This window comes from Clarias gariepinus, chromosome 5, assembly GCF_024256425.1.
Source record: "Clarias gariepinus isolate MV-2021 ecotype Netherlands chromosome 5, CGAR_prim_01v2, whole genome shotgun sequence".
Lineage (NCBI taxonomy): Eukaryota > Metazoa > Chordata > Actinopteri > Siluriformes > Clariidae > Clarias > Clarias gariepinus.
This window is the reverse complement of record NC_071104.1, coordinates 41067501-41091147: the sequence shown is the minus strand read 5'-3', so window position 1 is coordinate 41091147 and position 23647 is coordinate 41067501. Positions and strand designations below refer to the sequence as shown.

General features: G+C 42.6%; 1 protein-coding gene across 1 annotated transcript in view; it reads right to left on the bottom strand.

Annotated features, from left to right (window-relative positions):
* Positions 1 to 1314: 1314 nt before the first annotated feature.
* Positions 1315 to 23647, bottom strand: part of wnt10a (wingless-type MMTV integration site family, member 10a) — a 27070-nt gene continuing 4737 nt past the window's right edge. The window contains exons 2-4 of the mRNA XM_053497422.1: positions 21058 to 21320; positions 13822 to 14219; positions 1315 to 2763 (exon numbers count right to left, since the gene is read on the bottom strand). Of these exons, the coding sequence (XP_053353397.1) occupies positions 2239 to 2763; positions 13822 to 14219; positions 21058 to 21320 (1186 nt within the window). The 3' untranslated portion in view covers positions 1315 to 2238. The remainder of the gene's footprint in view (positions 2764 to 13821; positions 14220 to 21057; positions 21321 to 23647) is intronic.

Here is a 23647-nt window from a genome sequence, read left to right as displayed (position 1 = left end):
AATGTTTTAAAATACTTTAATACATCTAAGACTTCATTATTTGTTGAATGGATATAACTAAAAAAAATTGTTAAACAGATATAAAAAAAAAAAAAAAAACATGTACAACCCAGAAACAAGTTAGACTTTAAGACAGTGCAGTTTTAGGAACGTGCAGATCTGCTCTGATGTGATTGACAGATACACCCTTGGGGAACAGTGAGGGCTAAATGCCGTGGCGGGAACACCGTGTTGACTTTGGAATGACATTTCGAACTTTGTGGTGAGATTAAAGACAAGCCACGCTTAATGATAAGGATATAAACTTTCAGTTACCTGATCTTATGCAAATCATTTTTAAATCACTGAGCAGGTTACCACAATTACTCTGATACAGGGTAGGGCACATTCTCTAGAAGGAGCCGTCCTCAGCAGAAATGTTTAAATTCAGTATCATGACCAATCATTTACTATCCATCCATCCATCCATCTGTTTACCCACCAATCTGTCCATTTATCCTATGGTGCAGCCGTCTCCCTTATTGTCTGTCCATATATACATCAATCCATTCTTTTTACCCATTTTTTCATTTCATCTTATTTTCCTCCAGCTATCATAAGCTATTTATTCCTTTTCTCCATCCATGCATCTATCCATCCACTTTCCTGATAAGTAGCAGTGTTCAGGTAGGTGATACGTGTCACAGTAACATACTTATGAATGCCCGAACCCGGGGTTTCCCAGCAGGACATCTCCCAGATCATCACTCTGTCTATATCATAATGCATCCTGGTTCCAGGTTCCACCTCGATCTCCATTCATGCATCTTTGTCAATTATCCATCAATCTAGCTATCTTCATCCATCCATAGCTCCATTATACCATCTATCCATCCACCTCGTCATCTAAAAATCACAACTCTCACCAGATCTTTTTCATTCTTAGTTTTTATTATTATTATTATTATTATTATTATTATTACAATTGCTCAAATATTAAATTATCCACATAATAAAATAACTTATACATTTAAACTTAAACATTATACAAATTTAAATAATAATAAAAAATAAACCTACAAAAGAAATGTATATTGCGGGCAGAGGCAGAATATTTGGGGTCAGTCAGTTGTTGAGAACAGAGCTGCTCTGTATGTGCAAACAGTTCCACTGTGACGACACAGTTCACCTCCCAGACACAGAGGGGAGGATAAACTCGAATGCTTTGCGCTTTTGCCCAATAAAGCGTCAGGAGCTGTGTGTTTGATTTCTCCATCAGTATTCCCCTGTAGCAGAGAAGCAATGCATTTGAGTCCTGAGTGATGAATGGGTTGCCGTTATTTACGTTCAGGATTAAAACAGTACATCTATATGTACTTGATTGTTGGCTAGGATTGTTAGCTAGCTAGTGGCATTACTGGGACTTTGTCTGGTTACTAAAGAATGCTTAAAGAACCCTTGAAGAACTTGAAGGGCTTTTATGGTAGGCATGCTACCACAGAATTTACACTGCTCTCAGACTGCACCTGAGAAACATCACTACTGCTAGCTTTGTGGAGAAGCTCCTTATAAATCGTGTAATAAGGTTGTCATGCTAATCATTGTAATTAACTGTGGCAACACTAAGTGTGGCGGGACAAACTTTATAAAAAATAAAATTTCCCTTACAAGAAACTGGCGTGTGTGTTGCATGTTTGTCTCCTGACAAACATTCCTGCAGGTGTGACTTAAAGTAATCCACATGACGTTTGTGGTACGTATAAACTAAAGCGTTAAACATACTGTATAAACATTTAGGAATGAACCAAAAGCTCTGTGCATAGTGGATAAATATGGTGTGTCTTTTTGTCTCCGTCCAGTAAGTACCAGAGAGCATCTCACCTCCGAGATCTTTATAGATAAGTTAAATGTTATTGACGTTACTGAGTGCTCTCTAGTGATCTTAATCAAACTGTCTTATTGTTTTACTTTTAAAACTGATTTTTCCTGAATTGACACAGTGCAGAAGTACTGTGAGTAGGGTGAACAGGTGGGCAAGACTGGGCACAAGGGGTGGAGTTACACTCAGCATACACCAGTTTTTATACTCCAACAAGTGGTTCTTTATGTTCTGTTCTGCTACAGAGAACAGAATGCTGGCAGTCCATTGGGAAAATGTCCGATGTCTTGTGTTGATCATCATGGTTCGGCCCTTTTGTCGCTCCCCGTCTTTGGGCAATTATATATTTATTGATTCATTTATACGGGTCTTAGTTATTGTCACTTGCAGACACTGACCCACTCATTTACCCGGCACTCCTCACACACAACGTAGCAGCACCAGTGGAATTTACAGTTGCAGCGTTCCCGTCGTGTCTGCTGCAGGATGTTGTGTCCCCGACCACAGCACAGGCTCTCGCAGTTGTCCATTCCCTGGCTTGTCTTGTTGCAGATGCGCCCTTGCGTCCCTGCCGAGTCTGACTCAATGTCCCTTTCGCAGAAATCCGGAGATTTCTCAAAGTAGACGAGCGCGTTGGCGTTGTTGCGTCGCCGCTCTTGCTGTGGAGGGTGGTGGTGATGATTATGATGATGGTGATGATGATGGTGATGCTGATGCTGAGGTACATGCTCTACTTGGCCTGTGTTTCGGTTGTGTGTTTTGATTAGCGCAGCTAGGTTGAAGCGCTCCTTCAGCAGGGAGCCCACTAGCCGGAAATCAGGAGTCACCTGCCAACAGGTCTTCAACTGGCAGCTTCCCGACGTGCCGTGACATTTACACTTTCGTCGCATGTGATCCAACACCACCTGGAAGACAGAGAACAACAATTAAGTGCTGGGAAAGAATAGATTGCAAAATGAGGTTGAATTATATCCTTGTAACTTTGTTTTATTGGATGCAGCAAGTGACAGAGCTATAAAATAGTTCAAATAAAAAATTAGCATCCATGCCTGTTCGATTTGAGTGATGAAAAGATGGTGAGCTAGATTTCTAGTCAACTGGACATGATAGTGATGTGTCCGTGCAATTAGGCAAGAAGTCAACCTCCATAGATGTGATCCTCTGGTGATTCAGTACATTCAGGTGGTCAGCTGACTTCATTTTATTGCCCCATAACGTTACTGAGTCTAGACCTGAGTAACTGATCAACCCCAGATCATAACACTGTCTCCAGAGGCTTGTACAGTGGACACTATGCATGATGGGAGCATCGCCTCATGTCCTTCCCTTCTCACCCTGACACGCCCATCACTCTGGAATAGGATCAGTCTGGACTCATCAGGTCACATGACCTTTCTCCATCACTCCAAAGTCCAGTCTTTATGATCCCTAACAAACTGAAGACTTTTAGTCCTGGTGAGTCTCATGAACAAGTAGTTTTATTATGAACACACCGCTGTTTAGTCCCAGTCCTGTAAGCTCTCATCACATTGTGTGTGTGTGTGTGTGTGTGTGTGTGTATAAATGCTTTTACTTTCACTATTCAACATAGCTCTGGTTTCTACTGGACAGCTTTTATCTCACATCACACTCATCCAGGGTTAAATGTCTTGAACGGTGCTTAACCCTGTTCCAGTCATGTCAGCTTGATCTCTCTAGTTGTTGTCTTTGCCTGATGCAGTACAGTAATGTAACCTTTAAGAAATGGTGACATTTTTCTCACAAACAGAATACAACACACAGCGACCAATCAGAGTGAGATTTGTATAAAACCTCGACAGGAAGTAGATTTCTTTCTTTCTCTGGTATGCGTTAACAGCTAGCTGCACCTGCGCTAATGAAAAACTGATAAGTAATCTGGTTTATTCTTAAAGTAATTATGTGTTCATTCCTCACAACCTATGCAGTGTGTGTGTGTGTGTGTGTGTGTGTGTGTCAACACCTAGTCCTCCCTTCCTTCATCTGTCAGCTTGAGTTAAAAACTTTTAGATCCAATTACCAAAAGGAAGCGAGGGCCACCCTCATACTGACAGACACACACACACACACACACACACACACACACACACACACACACACCTCATTTTTAATCTCTGATTGCTCCAGTGTCACATGACTATAGGAAAGTGCGGATGTATTATAAGTACTGCATGTAAGTGTGGATGTGGCATATGGGAGGTTAAGGGAGCAGTTAGGACACGGGTGGTTGGGAATGCGCTCAGAACATCGCTACAATGTTGACTTTTAAATAAAAGTAAAACAGGTGTGTTTTTAAGTTCCCTATTTTTAGTGGACATGGGGGAAAAGCCCCTAAGGGGGATCGGAAGTGGACATGCCTGCTCATGTCCTAAGTGATTGGAAGTCTTATCCTACAACAGCGCCTGGAGGCTCAGGGGGGTGGAGCCCAACACAGGAAGTGATGTCTGAAACAGGAAGTTCTGAGAATCTGAGATTGCTGTGGTTTGGGACATGCCCACACTGGGCTGGTGATGGTGTTCATGTGGACTGTACAGGGAATAAGCACCAGGGTCCAACATGTGTTATGTGTTCAAACTGTGTTTGATGTGTGTGTGTGTGTGTGTGTGTGTGTGTGTGTGTTTGTGTGTGTATGGTGTTTCTCAATGAATGCCCCCTCTGCTTCATCAAAGCAACAACGTAGTGAAGTTGATAAACAGCAGTTCCATGGTAAAGGAACAAGCTAGTGACACACACACACACACACACACACACACACACACACACACACACACACACACGAACACACACACACACACACACACACACACACACACACACACACACACACACTGTTAGGAGCCTAGATGTTTCTAGATAAACTCCTGCTCCACTATAGGATCTTCTTCTTCTTTTCCTTTTCTTCTTTTAATGATTATTATTATGATTATTATTATTATTATTTATTTTATATATATATATATATATATATATTATTGAAGTAAAAGTGAAAAAATCAATATGCACAGTAACAGTAAACATGTTTTTTTTTTTCCCTGTGTGTGTGTGTGTGTGTGTGTGTGTGTGCGTGTGTGTGACCTGTGGTCTGAGTGTGCTCCCAGTGTGGTGTGTTTGATCTCAGTGTGGTGCTGTTTTATAGAAAACTCGGTTCCTCTCTCCTGCAATTATCTGTCCAGATGTTCTTCTGCTCTGTACCAATCAACATGCTACACACCACCTCAACTCTCTCTCTCTCTCTCTCTCTCTCTCTCTCTCTGTCTCTCTCTCTCTCTTCCCAGGCTTTAGTATACACGTTTATGAGCTTCTGTATGTTTCAGTTTTAGGATTTAATGTACACATGCTGCTTCATAAGAATGAATACTTCCTGTACTGCACACACACACACACACACACACACACACACACACACTGATCTGCATTTAGAAGTTTCCCCCATTTGAAAAAAGATGAAACCTGTTCTACTTCACTCTGTGTTTGAAGTGTGTGTGTGTGTGTGTGTGTGTGTGTGTGTGTAAAATGGTTAGCGGCTGTAATCAGGAGTGTTTGGTGTGATGAGCAGAGGGTGGGCATGAGGAGGCATGTTAACCCCAACGACCACACCACATTCCTCCCTTCCTGACAAAGAGGCGGGGCTTAATCTCCACCTGCATGTGTCTGTCTCTCAGCTGCCATGCATCTGCCATCTTTTACCCACAATCCTCTGCACCCAGGCCACAAGATTTTTGATAATACCACAATAATATTTCTTTTCGACCCAAGGCCTGACAATGATGAGTTTACACCGCAACGTGGAAGTGAGTTTTATGGAGTGACGTGGAGGTGAGTTTACAAAGCGGCGACGTGGAGGTGAGTTTACAGAGCGGCGACGTGGAGGTAAGTTTTATGGAGCGACATGGAGGTGAGTTTACAGAGCAGCGATGTGAAGGTGAGTTTACAGAGCAGCGACGTGGAGGTGAGTTTTATGGAGCGACGTGGAGGTGAGTTTACAGAGCAGCGACGTGGAGGTGAGTTTTATGGAGCGACGTGGAGGTGAGTTTACAGAGCGGCGACGTGGAGGTGAGTTTTATGGAGCGACGTGGAGGTGAGTTTACAGAGCAGCGACGTGAAGGTAAGTTTTATGGAGCGACGTGGAGGTGAGTTTACAGAGCAGCGACGTGGAGGTGAGTTTACAAAGCAGCGACGTGGAGGTGAGTTTTATGAAGCGACGTGGAGGTGAGTTTACAGAGCAGCGACGTGAAGGTAAGTTTTATGAAGCGACGTGGAGGTGAGTTTACAGAGCAGCGACGTGGAGGTGAGTTTACAGAGCGGCGACGTGGAGGTGAGTTTACAGAGCGGCGACGTGGAGGTGAGTTTACAGAGTGGCGACGTGGAGGTGAGTTTACAGAGTGGCGACGTGGAGGTGAGTTTACAGAGCGGCGACGTGGAGGTAAGTTTTATGAAGCGACATGGAGGTGAGTTTACAGAGCAGCGACGTGGAGGTGAGTTTACAGAGCAGCGACGTGGAGTTGAGTTTTATGGAGCGACGTGGAGGTGAGTTTACAGAGCAGCGACGTGGAGGTGAGTTTTATGGAGTGACGTGGAGGTGAGTTTACAGAGCAGCGACATGGAGGTGAGTTTTATGGAGTGACGTGGAGGTGAGTTTACAGAGCAGCGACGTGAAGGTGAGTTTACAGAGCGGCGACGTGGAGGTGAGTTTACAGAGCAGCGACGTGGAGGTGAGTTTTATGGAGCGACATGGAGGTGAGTTTACAGAGCAGCGATGTGGAGGTGAGTTTACAGAGCAGCGACGTGGAGGTGAGTTTACAGAGCAGCGACGTGAAGGTGAGTTTACAGAGCAGCGACGTGGAGGTGAGTTTTATGGAGCGACGTGGAGGTGAGTTTTATGGAGCGACGTGGAGGTGAGTTTTATGGAGCGACGTGGAGGTGAGTTTTATGGAGCGACATGGAGGTGAGTTTACAGAGCGGCGACGTGGAGGTGAGTTTACAGAGCAGCGACGTGGAGGTGAGTTTTATGGAGCGACATGGAGGTGAGTTTTATGGAGCGACGTGGAGGTGAGTTTTATGGAGCGACATGGAGGTGAGTTTACAGAGCGGCGACGTGGAGGTGAGTTTACAGAGCAGCGACGTGGAGGTGAGTTTTATGGAGCGACATGGAGGTGAGTTTACAGAGCAGCGACGTGAAGGTAAGTTTTATGGAGCGACGTGGAGGTGAGTTTACAGAGCAGCGACGTGAAGGTAAGTTTTATGGAGCGACGTGGAGGTGAGTTTACAGAGCAGCGACGTGGAGGTGAGTTTACAGAGCAGCGACGTGAAGGTAAGTTTTATGGAGCGACGTGGAGGTGAGTTTACAGAGCAGCGACGTGGAGGTGAGTTTACAGAGCGGCGACGTGGAGGTGAGTTTTATGGAGCGACGTGGAGGTGAGTTTACAGAGCAGCGACGTGGAGGTGAGTTTACAAAGCAGCGACGTGGAGGTGAGTTTTATGGAGTAACGTGAAGGTGAGTTTACAGAGCAGCGACGTGGAGGTGAGTTTTATTGAGCGACGTGGAGGTGAGTTTACAGAGCAGCGACGTGAAGGTGAGTTTTATGGAGCGACGTGGAGGTGAGTTTACAGAGCAGCGACGTATAGGTGAGTTTACAGAGCAGCGACGTGGAGGTGAGTTTTATGGAGCGACGTGGAGGTGAGTTTACAGAGCAGCGACGTGAAGGTAAGTTTTATGGAGCGACGTGGAGGTGAGTTTACAGAGCAGCGACGTGGAGGTGAGTTTACAAAGCAGCGACGTGGAGGTGAGTTTTATGAAGCGACGTGGAGGTGAGTTTACAGAGCAGCGACGTGAAGGTAAGTTTTATGAAGCGACGTGGAGGTGAGTTTACAGAGCAGCGACGTGGAGGTGAGTTTACAGAGCGGCGACGTGGAGGTGAGTTTACAGAGCGGCGACGTGGAGGTGAGTTTACAGAGTGGCGACGTGGAGGTGAGTTTACAGAGTGGCGACGTGGAGGTGAGTTTACAGAGCGGCGACGTGGAGGTAAGTTTTATGAAGCGACATGGAGGTGAGTTTACAGAGCAGCGACGTGGAGGTGAGTTTACAGAGCAGCGACGTGGAGTTGAGTTTTATGGAGCGACGTGGAGGTGAGTTTACAGAGCAGCGACGTGGAGGTGAGTTTTATGGAGTGACGTGGAGGTGAGTTTACAGAGCAGCGACATGGAGGTGAGTTTTATGGAGTGACGTGGAGGTGAGTTTACAGAGCAGCGACGTGAAGGTGAGTTTACAGAGCGGCGACGTGGAGGTGAGTTTACAGAGCAGCGACGTGGAGGTGAGTTTTATGGAGTGACGTGGAGGTGAGTTTACAGAGCAGCGACGTGGAGGTGAGTTTTATGGAGTGACGTGGAGGTGAGTTTACAGAGCAGCGACGTGAAGGTGAGTTTACAGAGCGGCGACGTGGAGGTGAGTTTTATGGAGTGACGTGGAGGTGAGTTTACAGAGCGGCGACGTAAAGGTAAGTTTTATAGAGTGACGTGGAGGTGAGTTTTATGGAGCGACGTGGAGGTGAGTTTACAGAGCGGCGACGTGGAGGTGAGTTTTATGGAGTAACGTGGAGGTGAGTTTTATGGAGTAACGTGGAGGTGAGTTTTATGGAGTGACGTGGAGGTGAGTTTACAGAGCGGCGACGTGGAGGTAAGTTTTATAGAACAACGTGAGGGGGGGTTTATGGAGCCGTGACGTGGAGGTGAGTTTAACATGGAGGTGAGTTCACGGAGTGACGTGAAGGTGTGTTTTATGGAGCGATGTGTAGGTGAGTTTACGGAGTGACGTAAAAGGGAGTTTAGAGAGTGGCGATGCAGAGGCGAGTTTGCGGAGGTAAGTTTGCAGAACAAGTGGAAATAAGTCTTGTGTGGAGGTGAACCAATAACATCTGACATCACGACAGCAGGATAGTGAGGTGCGAAGAGATGTGACAGTTTTATGCTCTTCCTTTCAGCACACTGAACTTGTTAAGCACTGATCCGTGATGCGGCATGTATTCCTGCTCCTCCAAGGCGCACCTCCTGGCAGCCGTGTGTTTCAGTTGCACATTGTTCCTCTCATGATCACACTCAGCCAAATCGGCTGCCATGTTCCTGAACACCATCACACCAGCTACACCTCGTATCAACAAACTCACAGCATCCAGCTTCTTTCATCTTCTTTCCAACACAAACAGTAGCCATGGTAATCACACCTGGCAGAGGGAGTGTTGTGATGAGCCAGCAATCAATCGCTCTGAAATACACAATGCTCAAACATGACCTTAAACGTCCTGCCACTCCTGTGACGTCTCAGCCAAGAGGATGAATGCTAAGGCATGCTAAAACCGCTGACTGTAGTGCTAGTGCCACATGTTAAATGCATGCAATTTCTTTCCACAGTGGTAATTATCGTTCTCATGAAGGAGATCTGCCGAACTCTATGTGCAGCGTGTCATGAGACGAGCACTGTATGAGATGTTTTACTGCACGATCTTGCACCAGTAAAATTAGGCACCGACCATGACGTGCATGAGTTCATGTGAAGTAAACCACAGTGCACCAAGTTCATGAAGAGGAGAAGGAGGAGGTCTGTTCCTGGGAATGGAACTGCTTTTACACCAAATACCCAGCGTGATTGGCTTCAGGTCCACAAGCAAATTGCAAAACTATTCATTGCAAAAAAGTTTCAAATTGCAAAAAGCAAACATTACTAGCTTTATGTCTAAAATGCTAGGAACCAGTTATGCTCAGAGAGATACACTTTAACCCGGATTGATACTCGACCAACCTGAATGACTCCTTGTAGCCTAGAACAACACGCTGTAAGGATTTGTTGATTGACAGTTGACAATTGATTGCCATTTTATAGCTCAGATTTAGAGGTTATCGCCAATTGTAAATGTGCAATATGAGCGTAGTACGATCGGGTCAGAGAATGTGTCTGGTAGTTACATCATCACTATGATGATTTGAACAGCAGTATTATTATTATAATTATTATTATTATTATTTAGCCAAATACAGTATAAAAGCTAATCCCCTGTAGAGTGTTCACCTTCCAGACTTGCTCAGACTTTGTTGGTAATTATTATAGTTCCACGCCATGTTAACTATTCCCACATCAATCCTAATTTCCTTAAAAATGCTACCTGATCAATTTTGCCAAACACACTTTAATATCACGGTGCCAGAACAAACTAACCATGTTCAGTTCACCAGAATATCAACATGAGAGAAAAACCTGCAGCGCGAACATCAACATGATCCGCCCAGTGTGTTTGTTTTTGAGTTTTCAAAGGGAAAAAGGCATCATGGCTCATTTTTTCCAGAGTGGATGAGCAACACAATCACAGCATCTATTGTGTGTGGTTTATTTATAGATTTTTCTATTTTACAACTTCCCTTTTAAGTTATACAGCTTTTCTATTTGCATGATGCTCATTGACTTAGCGCTCACAATACGAGAGCAGTGTTGACCGTACCGTGATGACTGATACATAAACAGCGACGTGTACTGGAGTGTTTGTGCATAAGGAAATGGTTTCATGGCTCATTGAGTGTCCGGAGTGGATGACCGGCCAGTTCAGAAGAAAAGCCACCCCATTATCTCCTGTGTGTTTTGTCTGAACAATCAAGTGGAGCAGAAATGGACTGATGGACTGATACAGGGAGAAATTACGCAGGAGGGAAGCAGCAAACAATACGCTGTTTCCCACAGTGGGTGCGAGTGAAGCACAGACACACCACGTCTCCATTATATCCTGTAAAATGTAATCTGACACTCATATCATACCGTTTCTCATCATCACACTCTTACTTCATAATATAGGACAAGCACTGATGTAGAGCAATATTAAATCAGCTAAACTCTCAACTGTCACAATCGAATTACAAACAATGTCTTTCGATAAATGTCCATGGGATTCTCCAGCACATATGAACTAATCCCAGTAAAAATATTCACTTTATCTTTTCTAATTAATATCTATTGGTGCAGGTGTTTGTTTACATTGAGACAGTAGCGCATTAGTAGATTATTTTACAGTAGATTATTAAATCCCACACATAACTGTTCATAACATCACTTTTACTCCACATTTAGATTCACTGATGGTGCAGATTAAACTTCAGGCAGAGATCTAAGGACTGCAGGAGATTCAGTAAATTCTGTCCAGGCAGTTTTGCGTGAATGTGCAACAAAATCTGACAAAAACGTTTTTGGTCTGGTTTCTGGTCCTCCAGTGTATGAAACATAATGCTATTGAAAGAGCGAGTTCTGGCCGATGTACAGACAAAAGCTTTTGCTTATTTATATACAGTAGATTCCTGATCAATAGCCCAGTTTAATGTGTTACAGTCCTGATTGATGTGACATGTTTTGGATCGATGGGTCTTAGCCCAGGTGGATAAGTTATAGCCCATATTATCATAGGTTAGAAAAATGTAAAAGAATATGTTATCTAAATTGATATGCCATCAGTATGATGATATTTGATATGTGACACACTATAGTCATGTAAATACGCTATAGAATAAATGTATACATTATAGTCATTATAGTATAGGACCATTCTATAGCGTATCTACCTGGAGTCTGGGTGGATAACTTATAGAAAGGATCCGTTATAGGGTGAATGTATAAGTCTGGGTGGATACATTATCGAACGCATGTGTGTGTAACTGGCCAGGTGGATACACTATAGAACAGATGTGTACCATATGTTATACTCCAGGCTATAAAACAGATGTTATAGTCCTGGTGGAACTCGTTAGAGTGCTCACTCTAATGCTAACTCCACTCAGTAGTGTAACTGTGGTGCAGCAACTGTACTCGAATCCCCGACATCTTCTGCAGATCCCCACCAACAAGGACACGGCAAGGAGCAGCATGCACTAATACATTCCAAATCCCATCCTACTGTGTGTGTGTGTGTGTGTGAGTGTGTTGGGGAGAATGCAGATGTTTGCTTTAGCCTAAGCCTGTAATTGTGAATGTGTTGCTACTGGTTAAAGCGGCTAAGGGGGTTTTCAGTGCAGATGAAACAGACATGTGCTGCAAGTAATCAAGCAAAGATAAGATGTGTGTGTGTGTGTGTGTGTGAGAGAGAGAGAGAGAGACCAAACCCTTCCTGATCATTTACACTCTGTTACAAGTCTCTGTCCTTTAGATAAAACTAACCTGAAGCACAAAATGACAGTATAGTCGACCCTCACACACCGTGTGTTTAATGGCCACGTAATCTGAGCATCAAAGTCAGATCAAAAAGTGTGTGTGTGTGTGTGTGTGTGTGTGTGTGAGAGAGAGAGGGGGGGAATAAAGAAGTGCTTATCATTAATACATCATTTTTACACACAATGAAAAGACCAGACGGCTGATCCACCTTCCATTCTTATATGACCATTTTCCCATACAAGACCTACATTTGCATACAAGACCTTAAACACACCCACATTTGCATAAAGTGTATCAGACAATTCTGCAGCTAAATATGCACACATGCTTCCTTTGAAATTAGAAATAAACTTTTTACAAAAATCCAGGTTCCATGAGGGAGACAAATGAAACCAAAATAAATACCATAAATCACGCCTGATCTTTTCTTTGTCAGCTTTTACAGTATGTGACGCAGCAACCAACAAAATGTAAGTAAAGAACAAAGAGAACCATTTACGGGAAAATAAAAGGTATAATAACCTGATAGCACACCTGGTTATAATGGGACAGGTGACTCAGAGTTAAGCAGTGGTTATTACTCTCACAAATCTTTCCAGCACAGTGGTCTGTTAGAGATCTTATATAATTACACATTTAATGCTCACAGCGCAATAAGTTTATATTAACATGCTTGCTCTAACATGTTATAGTTTCCATGGTAACAGTTAATTTACAGCAAATTGCACAGAAGATGCAATAATAATAGAAGACTAATAATAAACACAGACGATGGCTGAAAAAATTGTATCTAACGTTCTCCAACAAGGGTAAATTTTTTATTTTGTCAAAACACCATAGATACGAACCTGTAATATAAATCTATAGATGTACAGACTTCATTGGGTGTCTCTTACTTTGTAACAAGATTTTTACACAGTCAGCGCAGTCCACCTGAAAGTGTTTGAGTTCTGTGACAGCAGTAAGTCAAGGGATCAGTTGATTTGCTAAAATTTAGACACTTTGGAAAAACATCCCCGTGTTGCAGGTCAGAGTGGGGAGTCAGCCATGATACAGCGCCCCCTGGAGCAGAGAGGATAAAGTGCCGGGATTTGAACACAAAACCTACTGATCAGTAACCCAGAGCCTAAACCGTTTGAGTCAGAAAAAAAATCAACTGCTATAGGAATTAGACCATTGCCTTTAAGATCATGTTGAAAATAATGATCATATGCAAAAATGATGCTGGATTTTCCTGCCATCTAATTGGTTTCATCTGCCTGCTGTGCAGTCATGTACAGAATCACATTGTCAAAATTCTCACGAAAAAAAAAAAAACATTTAAACTCTAACCTAAATCACCTTAACTAGGGGGCAGAATGTGCTTTGCCTTAACGAGAACTAGGTAGGGCTTTGCAATGTTTGGTGCACATACAATACAGCTGATTGCCTGAAGAACACTATGTCTATGTTAAAGCATGCTGGTGGCAGCATGGGGTTATGAAGCTGCCATGCTTAAGCTTGGAAACCCTGAGGACCTCTGTTAAACCCCTGAAGATGATAAAAAAATTCACCTTTCAGCATGATAACGACACAAAGCCTGAATCCAATCAACAACAACATCATTTGGAATGGTCTATTCAGTGTTCTGATCAAATCCCTACTGTGAACATGAAGCACACATCGCTTCACAAACCAATCAATCTTTTTTCCCTTTTTGTTTATGGCAAGAATTTCACCTTTCGCTATATTACATAAAAGGGGTATAAATCAATACATGTTTACACACCTGTCGTCCAACACGGTTGTTGTGCAGTCGCATCCGGGCGTGTATATCTCTGTAGGTCTCTCTCGAGTCCAGGAAGTCTTTAGAGAACTTCTCCCCGAACTCCACATTAGGACTGCAACCCCCCCACTCCCACTCCTCCATGGCTCCACCCCCTTTGGCAACCCCATGGTCCTCCAGGACACCCCCTCGCTCCTCCATTACACCGTGCACCATGCCCTTGCCTCGGTGGATGGCTTCCAGCTGCAGTCGGTTCAGTTTCTGGCGGAAGACTTCTTCGTTTCCGCGCCGTTTCTCGTCACAGCCACACGCCTTCAGTTTCCCCATGGAGCAGGCATTTGAGACAGAGTGTAGCACGCCTGCCGCGGCGATAGCATATGCAAACGCACTCTCCCTGAACCCTGATGTGGACAAACACAAAAAGAGAGAAGAGACAATAACACACGCAGGACTCAAACAGTACAGAAATTCTTATCAAAATTCATCATCATATCACTTGACATTTTTGCAGGAAGTTAATTTTTTTCCCCAAAAGATAATCAGGGAGTGGTGTAGAAGTTAGCACTGTGTCCTTGCACCTCCAGGGTTAAGGGGTGGAGTCCTGCCTTGGGTATGTGTGTGTGGAGTTTGCATGGTCTCTCTGTGCTTAGTTGGTTCCCATCTAGTATGCTCTGGTTTCTTTCCATAGTGTAAAGACATGCAGATCTGTCTAACTGGCAACTGGGTAACCACCTAGTGCCCCAAGTCACCTAGGACCCTGTATAGGATAAGGACTATAGAGAAGTTCAATAGCTGTTAAATATCTCTTGCAATTTTGGGTTTTAAACTCACAATCTTCTCATTCTTCTCTGTTGCGTTCTGCGCTCCGATTGGACAAAAGGTCTCTAAGCAGCTCTCACAGCAGTGCCCTCGCTCAGATACGTTCCATATTTCTATAGTAACAGCTCATTCACAGGGATGTGTAGCCTACATCACACGTTATGCAGTAACAGATTAAAAACCATGTGTAATCTTTCATACTGTGAATGTGTTTATGTAGCACTAGGGGAGGGAGTCTCCAGTGTCAGAGCTTTGTAAAAGTCAAAAGCTGTATGTAAGCTTTTCTGACATGTTCAGGACAGAGGAGTTTACGCTTCTTTGCTGTTTCTCAGTAACACGAGAAACATATTTTTCTTATTTTAACTTGAAGAGAGAGAACAGAGAGAGGCTGTGGGGGGAACGAGCGTTTATAGCTGCTATAACATGAGCAAAAATAATGTAAATGCCTTTTTAAAAGTAATTAAAGTTGTTTATTTGATATCCTGACATGTGCTGTTGAGTTTAAAATGTCTGTTACCTTTATTTTCTGTATAGTTTGGTAAACTCTGTATCAATGGAAAACAAATGGCACCACATTTCTACTTTATGGCTTTCACATTTAATTAAAGACATTCCTCCAGACACGGTAGTGAAACATTACAGCACTGAACATGTCTTTCTTTTCTTCTTTTTTCTTTTACAAGGTGAGAGAGAAAGAGAGAGAGGGAGAGAGAGAGACAGGTGACCACAGGGGATCGGGAGCAGCTAATGGTCTCAAACAATAATAAACCTAGAGCTCATAAAAGCTACTCGGCTTCCTAAATCACTTTCAAGGGCAGATGGAGAATAAAGCAGGACATGAAAGAGCGACTTAAGGCTAAATAGGCTACAGTTCCTTAGGCCTGCGGGAATCAAAGGCTTTTAACAAGGGAAAGAGGGAAAGAGCCGCCACCGCCGCACGTAAAACACTTATTTTTGAACTTGCGGAATGAGAAACACTCGCCTAGATGTGAGGATAATGTGTGTTTCAGTGGTAGGTTGGTGTTCCTAAATCTCCAGCGTCCATCGGGTCTTTAGAGCATGAGAAGATCGAGCAATCTGCACTAGCAGCACTGTTTTTAGCATCCGGTTTTTATCTTTTATAAAATGCTTTGCACTTATTTTATTCAGCAGGATTTTAACTTAAAAAGAACATTGAAACTTCTCACACTGTGCACGTTTATTCACTATTGATATCTATTTAATTAAAAATAAATCGTAGCAGCTAATTCACTGCATAGCACATAGTAGTAATGTACGATTAATAAGCTAGCTAGAAAGCTATAATCTATCTAGCTAGCTTCAGTTGCGCTATCTGTGGAGTGATGCATTAAACCGAAGCCATCAGGAGAGCCCTCTGCTGGCCACAAGCATTTAACTGAATAAAGGACTTACAGTACATGCATGCATCTTTCTTTTGTTTTTTTTTCTTTAAAACAAACAAACAAACAAACAAACAAACAAAACAGATCTTGCCAATTTCTTCAAGTAGGAATAACTGCAGGCTGGAGCAATAGGCGTCTGGGCGTGCTGAAGGGTAGAGGGCATGTCGAAAGAAACTGGTGGGTGAATGGAGCTTTTGCGTTGGCCAATCAGCGTGCCGAAAGGTAGGGGCGTGTTGAAAGGTAGGGGCGTGCCGAAAGGTTTCTTATTGGTGAATGGAGCTTCTACGTTGGCCAATCAGCGGTAATCCTATTTATATGTAAGTACCTTTATTTTAGCATGGAAGAACTTGGCAGGGGGGAAAGGCTTGGAGATCCAAAAATATTAAAATTACATCAAAAAATTGTATAAACAGCTTGTGGTCTTATATTTTTTTTAAATAATTGTAATTTGATTTTGATTATGTGTTTAATACAGTTAAGGCTAGAAGGAATACAGCTCGAGCTCTATTGGGCATGCGCACATCAATCTAACGTTTTTTTTCTCTCACTATACAACAATAAAACTTTTTGTTTTACAGAAAGGATTAGTTTTAGACATGAAAGATTATCCAATAGGTATAACAATTCATTTCATTGTTAGTTTCCGGTCAGAGCTATATATCCCTTCTAGCCATGACCATGACTCAAACGCGTGAGGATGACGTCAGTAACATCGTGGCAATGCAGTAGAATGTTTAGGAAGGAATATTTTTAATATCGTTATTTTACAGGAAAAGAATGGAATTATGGAGGATTATGTTGGCTGCATTACTTAAACGCATTAGAAAGAACAACAGCGTTTAATATTAGCCTTTAAACAGGCAACTTGCGCAACCAATCATAAAGACCTTTTGGCACGCCCCAACCTTTCGACACGCCCATTACTCCAATCTGCAGCTACCCCTGTATCAATTTCCTCGCAGCAGCAATAAAGGAAAATGTGAGGAACAACTTCTATGTCATCAAACAGCAAAAAAAAAATAAACATAAAAACTGCATAAGCCTTATTGTTTTCTCCAACACTTCACAGTCACGGCTAATTAATGCTAGGTGTGGTCATACCCCAAATTAGCTTTACTTTTCTTTCATAGCCTGGCACTTTGGCCTGGAGGGAAATTCTCAATAAAGGATTTAGATTTCTCAACAGTATTTTTTGGTCAACATATGACACACATAATAAATAAACAACATCCCGACAGTCTTGTTTGTTCACTGAGCTGTGATTCAGTACTGATTTAGCTGCACAGCCAGGCCTCGTTTAGACTGCCAGCCCGATTCAGAGTTTTGGCTTCTTTAGTTTGGAATCAGATTTATGGAATCAGAAGTAATGTGACTAGTAAAATACCTAAATCTGATCTAAACCACATCCAATACAATTTAATATTTATATAGCGCTTTTAACAATGATCATTGTCTCAAAGCAGCTTCCCAAAAATGAAAAAAAAAAATTGAAAAGAAAATTTATGGAATTGTGTTCAGTATGTGTGAATAAAATGTGTCTAGATAATAATGAGATTGTTTCTGATGAGCGAGCCAAGGATGAAGTCGACTGTGGCAAGGAAAAACTCCCTGAGATGGCAATAGGAAGAAACCTTGAGAGGAACCAGACTCAACAGGGAACCCATCCTCATCCTCATATTCTATATAAGATAGAAATTATATAATATCATGTGTGTTATGCAGCTGAAAGTTTAATATAGCAGAAGTAGAAGGCCAGTTCAGCACAGGGACGAGTCAGCAGGTGAAGAGGGCAGATGAGGTCTGGATCACTGGGAGCTCAGGAGCAGCATGTGTAGCTCCAACCATCATGAAGCAGAATCCAGCTTTAGCTGGTCCTTCTCTGGATACATACAGTACAGAGGTGATCTGAAGTCAGATTTAGATCGGATTAAGTACGTGACCATTGCGTCATCCGTAACCCGACGCGGGTTGTCTACACACTCGTGTGGTATGCGACATGATGAAAACTCGTTAAAGAACAAGTGGGGAGATGATGGAAGAAATGGAGATGGAATATATATATACAGTATAGTGTCGTAAAAATGTATTTGCCCCCTTCTTGATTTTTTTTTTTTTTGGGCATGTGTGTCTGACTTAAATGATCATTAAATTAATTTTATTAACCTGAGTAAACAAAGCTCTTTATTAGGAAACAAGTGATGTTTGTCAAACATGAGACGCATACAGTGCAGAAACACACAACTCTAAGGTTCCAGACTGGTGCATGTGCTCAAGTCTTCCCTAATTCATTATCTTGCCTAATGGGACATGTTAACTACATTAGCCTCGGTAAGTGTGCAAAAATGGAGCACTGACTCCTCATGCTGAACATGTCGTGGCTGATCGAGCATGCTTTTTGTAACCCTTGTGCACACATTAATGTGTATTGCTCTGTAGAAAGCGTCGGAGTTCTGTGCCGTCAGCCTCGGCTCGGCATCAGTCAGAAAGCATGCTGCATGCAGATTGGGACTTGTCCTATTCAGTAGTGGCTTTTCGCCTCCGTGTCCTGTTTTGTCTGTGTGTAACTTGTGACTAATGAATGTAATAGCTATAAGGTGCGAAGCCGTCAGCCTGTGGTATGTGCTGCATTTAGGAAAGTGCGTGTAGAACCACGTGCGCCCTCAGGGAGAGGATTTGGTACGAAATACTTGAACGACATTTGGTTATTATCTCAAACTTCTTCACACAACACACACAAAAAAAATCTGAACACACATCCACCCCACCAACACCTCCCACCCCCCCACACAAATGGTTTCGAACATGATCTTTTCTGTGCCACTATTCCTCGGGGGCCGAAGGATGGATGCCACTTAAGACCAGGACACTAAGAAGGACATGGAAAAGCTGTTTTAGGCTCCCTATGGAGATGACAAGGAACAAACCAATCAAGCAGATAATTTAGAGTGCAAGGTTCGAGGAGGCACGGCAAGGCGTGGGTGGCTGCACTGAAGACACAGGAAGTGGGAAAATGAATTAAAGTTTGATAGAAGATGTCACTCTAGGTTACAGGGAATCAACTAAACGGGTGTATGGTGCCATCCACTGAGGGTTGGGAAAGTGCTGAGAGTGAATTTACAGCACACACACACAGAAGGATACAAACACAGAAGTATACAAACACAAAGTTACACAGTACTGATACACTCCTTTCCTGGCCCAAGAACACCAGCTGTATAGAGGCTCCATTCAAACCGGCGGGGTTTTGCTGCTAGTTTATGCCCTTCTAAGTAAGTAAATCTTCTCTCTTCAGATTAGCTAGTTATGCTAGCTTGTTAAACTTCTCTATTGTGAGACATGACCTGATTCTGGAGACTCTACAGCTTCGGGTTTAAAAGTATTTACTTAGTTACCTGTCTAGCAATGTTCCATTTTTCTTTAGTGGAGTGTTAAGGATAAAAAATTAACGAATTCGAACCAATATAACTATCAAATTTGAATCAGATCTCACCATCTAAAGATTTTTAAAATGCTCTCATGTGGGAGTGAACAAGCGATTGAGCTGAAGCTAAGAGCACCGCATGGAAGCTCATCTCCATCAACATCACTCCTAACTCAATGAGTCAGAGGCAAGGCTCTGATATCTACACGCGTCATTTGTGAGGTTTTTCCACCATCTTCATGAGTCGGAGCACGAGTCGCATTAGGACTTGAGCTGGGATTCCGATCTGACTCTAATCGAGTTGTGTACTGATGTGCTTTTACTAAAAGTGGGATTCTTATATATTCTTATATATTCTTATATACGTCTATAGTTAATACCAAGATGGAGCTTCTGCTAATCTGTAATATTTTTACGTTAGCTTTCTTTTTCTGAAACCCTCACCCCTAGGGAACATACTAGACCCGTAATCTATGGATATCATTATACCTACAACATATATAAGTTATGTTGTGTAAATTTATTTTGCTGTATAATTCTCAGTGTTTTAAATGTTTCTATCAATTTAAGGTGATCAGCTTGACCAGAGCTGGTTTGTCCTGATTTTTCTTTCTTCTGTTCATAATCCTGATGAAATCTGATGTCATGCACAACATGACCACAACAATAGTCTATTCTACATCTTCAGAGGACAACAATAAAAACTTACACTAACATGTCTGGCCATGACAGTTTTTATGCATCTAGTGACACTAGAGACTTTGATGAGGAGCAGGATGGCGAGGCAGTGACCACATTAATCATCCTACACTGGGTGAGCTCATGTCTGGCAGAAGGAAGTCAAAGTGACTGGACTTGTAAACTTGAAGATGTTTCACTGCTCGGCTCAGGTTCCTCGTCGGTTTCCCAAAAGGCTGAGTGAACTGAATGAGTCAGACGGGTCACTTTCACAACATCACAACACCAAGTTTACAGTAAAAAGATCTTTAGACTTGTGGAGAACAGCTCTTCAGGATGGTTTAGGAGCTCATCCTGAACACCAGTGCTTTATAAGGTAGATCAGGTAGATCAGTTAGAGTATACAGATGGGATTGGATTTCCAGACACATGTGCCATGAGTAATGTTTAAAGTATTCCGTATCGATTTCATGTGTACCACACAAACACACATACACACACACACACACACACACACACACACACACACTTCCTTAAATAAACCTATTGCTTTTATCTTTATTATACCTGCTTGTTGTACAGGGCGTGGCTGATCCTTATATAATCTATATTTGATTGTTCTGCATTTTAAACTCTGTTTCATTTTGCTCCTCACAGAGTTTCTTTACATTAAAAAAACAAAACTCTTCTCTCACAGGACACACCGCAATCTTTCACAACATGTCAGTACAGATGGGATCTCTATAACCCAGGGCTAATTCTACTGAAACACTATGTGAATAATTACATGAATCATATACACATGTAAAACTAAACCTGTCCAAATAGGCGTTAAGCTTGTAGGTTTTAACCCCAAATGCAACAATGAGTCAGGTCAGGACCCGCTTGTGCCTTTACAGACGTTCTTCTATTTCTCACCTCGGCTAAAGACGATGCTCTCGTAGGGAATCTTGTTTCGTGTCTCAAGGCTCGAGCAATTCCAGCGATGCCCCCTGAACTGGTGCTGGCACTCATGAATGGCGATCTGGATGCCCTGGATAGCTGAGGCTGTGACATCTGGGTTTCTCATGCACATATCCATCTGCTTCTTCGTCAGTCCTGGGAGTGTTAGACACACCGTGTTGGCATTCAGGATGGGCTCAATGTGCTTGGACAGCCCGATGATCGCGTTCGAATCTGACCTGGAAGAGAAGTGAGGATGAGTGTGACTCATAAAGAACAGCCTTTAAACGCTTATAAAATACATGCTTATGAAAAGCGAGACCGCTTAAGAAATTGTCACAGTTTGCTCTAGCTAAAAGAAGCGCAAAATCCCCCCCCCCAAAAAAAAAAAAAAAAAATTCTCATGATTTCATCTTCTCCTGTCACATCCTGTATGAGAGGTTAGTCACTCTGGATAAGAGCGTCTGCCAAATGCCTAAATGTAAATGTAAATGTATGAGATCTGATCAAATAAGTTAAGAGATGCTAAGAATCTAAATGAAGAATGTTAGGTAATCACAGAGAGTGTTAATGGCTTTGGGGTATATAACTGTTACTGTGAGTTCAGTAAGCTTAACCATGAACAGAACTACTGTGAAGTAAGTCATTTATACAGCTGATTTTCACCTGACTGTTAACAGACTAAACATACTTAACCTGCTCACTCCATTTTCAATAACTATCATAGAGATTTTTATTTATATTTTTCCAATTAATTAATTTGTGTAAGGCGGCATGGTGGTGTAGTGGTTAGCACTGTTGCCTCGCACCTCCAGGGTACAGGTTTGATTCCCATCTCTGTGTGTGTGTGGAGTTTGCATGTTCTCCCTGTGCTTGGTGGGTTTCCTCCCACGGTCCAAAGACATATAAGATAGATTAATTGGCATTCCCAAATTGCCTGTAGGGAGTGTGTGTGTGCCCGGTAATGGATTGGCACCCTGTCCAAGGTGTACCCCGCCTTGTGCCCTAAGCCTCCTGGAATAGGCTCCAGGTCCCCATGACCATGAATACAGGATAAAGTGGTATAGAAGTTGAGTGAGAGTGAGTGAGAGTAATTTGTGTAATTCATTAATTATTCCAATCATTCCGAAGTGTCTTAAGATTAGTCAGTAAGGACTAACACTGTTTCCTTTATGAATATTTCAAAACAAAGAGACAAATCTAGCATGTGTAGAAAAAAAGTTTGCAGGAGATTTTTCTAACCAACATTCATTACTGTTGTCTTCCTCCTACCTTGCAGGAATTCAAACCCCGGGAACATAGTTAATAGGATAGCCAGTATTTATTTTACAGTTTACATACATGTTTACAGATTCTCTACAGCAGATCTAAAGGGAAGGACCCATGTTTTATGCCCTTCCCTTTTTATCATGCTTTGGGACTGGCACTGAGTTTGCACTTGTGCCTTGTGCACCCCTTTTGTCAGGAACTTAAACCCCAGGATTTCCATGAGACAAGCAAAGGCTGGTGAAGACAAGCGGACACAGACGGAGAGAAGCAGAGACAGGTAGAGACAATTAAAGAGAAGTGGAGGCAAGTGGAGACAGTTGGAGATGAGTGGAGACAGGCAGAAGCAAGTAAAGATAAGCAGAGAAAGGTGGAGATAGTAGGAGACAGACAGAGATAAGCTGAGACAGTTGGAGAGAAGTGGGCACAAGCAGAGACAAATGGAGACAGGTGGAAACAACAGGAGACTAGCAAATATGGTGGAGACAAGCAGAGATTGGTGTAGGTAGATGGAGATGGGTGGAGACAGATGGAGAGCTTCCAGGTTTAGTTCTATCAAGTGACCATCAAAACATGACCTAACCTTGGCCTGATATTCTTTTTTAATAAATGACACTGTGTGATTGGACAGGTGCGGTTGATTTATTCTCTGTAACAGCAGCTTTGACAGTAGTGCAGGTTTAAATTCATGCACTCGCTCTATGTTATCGTTTTCACATCAATAAACTGATCAAACAAATCATTGATATAGTAAGGGTTTCTTTAAGGAGATGTTTCTGTAACCTGTATGGAATATCAGTGCAGTAAGATCCTCAGGACAGAGAGGTTTACTCTTTAATTCCAAGAAAGTGATGAAATGAGGCTGGTGAGAGAATGACTGATTAAAGCTGCTCGGTGTTTTATTCCTTATTCAACTAGTTATTTTTTTTTTTTTATTATTTTTAAAATAATGGTCTGAATGAGGGTCGATTAGCGAGCCAAAGCCGTGTGTGAGCTCACTTCTTCGTGAGGTTGTGTATCTCTCAGTCTCTGCTTCTGATGTGTGATGTACAAAACCAGAAGAGCAGCTGATGATGTAACAACGAGCTGAAACTCTCTACTCCTCCCACTGTGCGATTGAGCAGAATTATGCTTATACGCTTGATATCGATTAATACTGCCGTATCTCAGGAGTTCACGCTGCGTGACTCAGGTCTCCTACAATAGGAGGTTGTTCACTAAACACACCCGTGTGAAGGTAATGAGATGTGGAACAGGGTGGTTTATCTGTCGGCGTGCGCTTGTGTTTAACGCTCGGCCA